The sequence below is a fragment of the Alosa sapidissima genome, chromosome 20 (genome assembly GCF_018492685.1).
Source record: "Alosa sapidissima isolate fAloSap1 chromosome 20, fAloSap1.pri, whole genome shotgun sequence".
NCBI lineage: Eukaryota > Metazoa > Chordata > Actinopteri > Clupeiformes > Clupeidae > Alosa > Alosa sapidissima.
This window is the reverse complement of record NC_055976.1, coordinates 20,012,722-20,017,721: the sequence shown is the minus strand read 5'-3', so window position 1 is coordinate 20,017,721 and position 5,000 is coordinate 20,012,722. Positions and strand designations below refer to the sequence as shown.

General features: G+C 45.1%; 1 protein-coding gene across 1 annotated transcript in view; it reads left to right on the top strand.

Annotated features, from left to right (window-relative positions):
• cep89 (centrosomal protein 89) overlaps positions 1–5,000 on the top strand; it is a 65,840-nt gene that overhangs the window by 10,296 nt on the left and 50,544 nt on the right. The window contains 2 exon segments of the mRNA XM_042074271.1: positions 284–505; positions 2,162–2,304. Coding sequence (XP_041930205.1) covers positions 284–505; positions 2,162–2,304 — 365 coding nt within the window.

Here is a 5,000-nt window from a genome sequence, read left to right as displayed (position 1 = left end):
TGTTGTGTCCGTTGCTGTTCTCATCTTGCTTGTCCTCTGTGTGTGGCTTTGTGTTGTGCTGTGTCTTGCTCTGCTTTGTCTTGTGTGTTGGTGTGTCGCTGTGCTGTGTTGTGTGTGTGTTTGCTGTGCTGTGCTGTGTTGTGTGTGTGTGTGTGTGTGTGTGTGTGTGTGTGTGTGTGTTTGCTGTGCTGTGCTGTGCTGTGCTGTGTTGTGTGTGTGTGTGTGTGTGTGTGTGTGTTTGTGTTGCTGTGCTGCGTGGTGTGTGCTGCTGGCGCTGTGTCAGGGCTGGGCTCGGAGGCGGGGGAGGCGTACCGCGAGGCCCTGGAGGTGCAGAGGGAGCTGGTGCGGGCGCTGCAGGAGCAGACGCGGGGGCTGGGCGGGGAGAAGCAGGCCCTCAGGAGGAGGTGCGAGGAGCAGGGGCACCTCCTGCAGGAGAGCCAGCAGCGCCTCCTCGCCCTGGAGAGGGAGCTCAGCACTGCCCTCAGGGACAACAGCCCACACACAGGTGACCAATCACACAGCAGAACACTCAACAGTGACCAATCACACAGCAGAACACTCAACAGTGACCAATCACACCGCAGAACACTCACCGGTGACCAATCACACAGCAGAACACACACAGGTGACCAATCACACAGCAGAACACTCACTGGTGACCAATCACACAGCAGAACACTCACCAGTGACCAATCACACCGCAGAACACTCACCAGTGACCAATCACACAGCAGAACACTCACCAGTGAACAATCACACCGCAGAACGCTCACCGGTGACCAATCACACAGAAGAACACACACCGGTGACCAATCACACAGCAGAACATTCACCTGTGACCAATCACAAAGCAGAGAACATTCACCTGTAACCAATCACACAGCAGAACACACATCGGTGACCAATCACACAGCGTGGCCGAGATGTTAGCTCACTTCCTGTTAGGCGGCATCATCGTCATGTGTGATTGGCTGTCACGGGCAAATAAACTTGAAATTAAAAAATCTGACAAGTATCATTTGTGCGACTCTGTCTGAAGATCATCTCCGCCAAGTTCTGTGAAAATCGGATGAAATTTGCAACCGCATTGGTGGCGCTAGAGTGTTAGTAAATTGGGCATAGAGTTCTGTAAATTGGTGAGTGATCATCATGGGACGGTCCCGATCAGTGCACCGAATTTCATAACTTTAGAACCAACGGTTAAATTTTCGGCCAAATTTTGACCCGTTGGTGGCGCTAGATGGCTGGGTTTAGAGATCCGTACATTAGCGTGAGTGGTCAGTGCAGTCCCGAAACTTTCTGCCAAATTTCAGCACTTTTTAGCCAGGCGTTCTATGGGCTGCCATAGACTCCAATGGCAGATGAATAATAATAGGAAAAGCTAGTAACTCTATGGGTGCCTTCGCAGCTTCGCTGCTAGGCCCCCAATTATTTTTCTCTTTAAATCCCTCCTCCCGGAGCTGCCACTGGAGGAAGAAGGAAGTTCTGTAGTTGAGCTCCTGCATGAGGATGACTTCTGAGTAGATTCTTTAATGCAGTGTGCTGTGTTCGTGTTTTAATGCAGTGTGGTGTGAGTGTGTGTCTGTTTTAAAGGTAAACTATGCAGTATTGGCAATTTCCTTACTGTTTTCTCGGTTTTTGCTTCTTTTTCGCTGGCTCTGTCATGATGAATGTCTGAGAAACTCCATCGCTACCTTTTTCTAGCCGGTGCCTGGCGTGTATGTGTATTTGAATGCAGTAAAGCAATTTGTTACACTCGTTATACTTCCTGACACTGAGGCCGTCGGCCCGCCGGTCCACAGTTGCAAGGGTGGTTTTTCCACTCACAGGCGTAGGGGGAAGCGAGACGGCCACCATTCAACCCGAAAAAAGTCATATAATCATTCCAATGACTCTGAAGCTGTTAAATGAAGGTAAATTCAGCTAAAAACGTGCATATTAAGCTAACAAACCTGCATAGTGAGCCTTTAATGCTGTGTGGTGTATGAGTGTGTGTGTGTGTGTGTGTGTGTGTGTGTGTGTGTGTGTGTGTGTGTGTGTGTGTTTTACTGCTGTGATGTTGGGTTAGTGCATGAGGTTGATTGCAGTGAGGATGGGCTGATTTGTGCTTGAGGGTGGGCTGAGTAAGGCTGGTGCCTGAGGCTGGTGTCGCCCCCTGCAGGTGAGACGGCGGAGCTGCAGAGTCTGCGTCAGCACGCCCAGGAGCTGGTGGACGAGAATGACGCGCTCAAAATGACCGTGCACCGCCTCAACGTGGAGCTGAGCCAGTACCAGGCACGCTTCAGACCACTGTCCAAAGAGGAGGTCAGAACACACACTACACACACACACACTGTAACGATATGTGTATGGAAACCCACATGTACACACTAGGGTTGTAACGATATGCATATCGAAACCGAAATCGCGATACTCATATCCACAAACCTGTGTCGCGGTATGAGAAGGCCGAATAGTGACACACCCTTTCTAATCTTTCCCGGAGCGCAACACACATCTCCCGCCTTACTTACCGGTACATTGTCCAACAATAAATAAATAAATCATCATTTCATAGCTCTCATAGCTTTAATTGTAGACTACCGGTATGCGTGCAACTTTACCAAACAGTATAGAAGTACCTTAAACCCCCTCTCCTTGCCCCGCTCTCTCTCTCCCTCTCTCCCTCTCTCTCTCGCTCAATGGACACGCACTCCTCGGCATGCACATTTAATCCAAATAAAACATTCACAATCGTGAAAGCAAGGATGCATAGAAGACGACTAGCTGAATTAGGCTACTATTAAATCCGGTTAGCATCATTAGCATGCTGCACACATTTGTTTAAAACTTGCATTCAAGTTGACTGATCATCTCAATACCAATGTCTTCCAAGACTCAAAAGGACCTGTCCCAAGGAGAAAAAGCATTACCTTGAAACTCAAACACACGTGGGGAAACTGAACAGTTCAACCAGTAGACTTTGATAAACTAGCGTAGCTACTTTGCTTACAACATTTCAAGGCTTCAACCAGACAGCTAAATTAAAGAGAGGTAGAATTGTAATTAAATTGTAGACTATAATCTGCATAAGGTGTGCTTGTCATGAATATCAGAAATTCAGTATTTTCTCTTTTTATATCAGGATATATAATACAGATATGCAATAATATATTCTAATCATTTGGTGTTCCAAGGTAGACTGTTGAAATGTTGTTTAATAAAATGTCTAACCCTCCCCACCCCACCAATCAAGGTATGTATGGAATCGTGGGTCAAAAATTGTGATACAGTACAAGCCGAAACGTGAGTTTGGTGTATCGTTACAGCCCTAGTACGCACACAAACACACAAACACACACATACACACATACACACACACACACAAACTTGCTCCCATACAACAAAATAACTGACTCAGCAGCCAGGACAGTCAGCCTTGGTGTAGAGTGGTGTGGGTGGGATCTGTGTGTGTGTGTGTGTGTGTGTGTTTGTGTGTGCTGTGGGTGCTCCTGTTGGAAATCACTGCAGTTCTAATGAAGATGTATAATGCAGCAGAAAACCCACAACTGAACAGTGGCAACATAAAAGAGCTCTTTACACACTCAGAACCACAACACTGCAGTGGCACACACACACACACACACACACACACATACACACAATGTGTCTTAGACACTCTGCCTACCAATTTCTTCAAAACTGTTTTTCACCTCATAGCGGCAGATGTCCTTCAAATTGTAAATGTATCATTGCTGTCTGGCACTTTTCCTAAGTCACTGAAAACAGCTGTTGTAAAGCCACTTCTCAAGAAGAATAACCTGGATGCATCCATGCTAAACAATTACAGGCCCATATCCAATCTACCTTTTATTGGCAAAATTATTGAAAAAGTAGTCTTTAATCAATTAACCACCTTCCTAACATCAAATGGGTATTTTGATTACTTTCAGTCTGGTTTTCGGGCAAATCACAGCACTGAAACAGCTCTCATTAAAGTTTCCAATGACATACGCCTCAACACAGATTCAGGTAAAACATCAGTCCTAGTGCTACTGGACCTTAGTGCAGCATTTGACACTGTTGATCACAATATTTTACTACACAGACTAGAACACTGGGTTGGATTTACAGGCATAGTTATCAGCTGGCTAAAATCATATCTACAAGAAAGGAGCTTCTTTGTTGCCATCGGAAACTGTACCTCAACACCAACGTCCTTGACCTGTGGTGTTCCCCAGGGGTCGATCTTGGGGCCACTATTATTCAACCTCTATATGCTCCCACTTGGACAAATCATTCAAAATAATTTGATTTCATATCATAGCTATGCAGATGACACACAAATTTACTTAGCTCTATCACCAAACAACTATGGTCCTCTTGAATCTATGTGTCAGTGTATAGAACAAATCAACACCTGGATGTCTCAAAATTTTCTTCAGCTGAACAAAGAAAAAACTGAAGTAATTATATTTGGTAAAAATGAGGAAAGACTTAGGGTTGCCACTCTCCTTGACACAAAAGGGTTGAAGGCAAAGGATACTGTTAAAAACCTTGGTGTATTAATTGACAGTGATCTAAATTTCAACAGCCACATGAAAGCGATAACTAAATCAGCTTTTTACCACCTCAAAAATATTGTCAAACTCAGAGGGCTGATGTCAAAACATGACTTAGAAAAACTCATTCATGCATTTATCTCCAGCAGGGTTGATTACTGCAATGGACTGTTCACAGGCCTTCCTAAAAAGACTATTAAACAGCTTCAGGTGATACAAAATGCAGCAGCTAGGACTCTAACAAAAACTAAAAGAACTGACCACATTACTCCAATTCTTAAGTCCTTGCACTGGCTTCCAGTAAGTCACAGAATTGACTTTAAAGCACTATTGCTTGTTTATAAATCAGTAAATGGAGCAGGACCTAAATACTTGTCAGACATGCTTCAGCAGTACACACCTTCTCGTCCTCTCAGGTCCCAGGTGAAAAACCTGCTAGTAAAACCTACAGTTAGAACT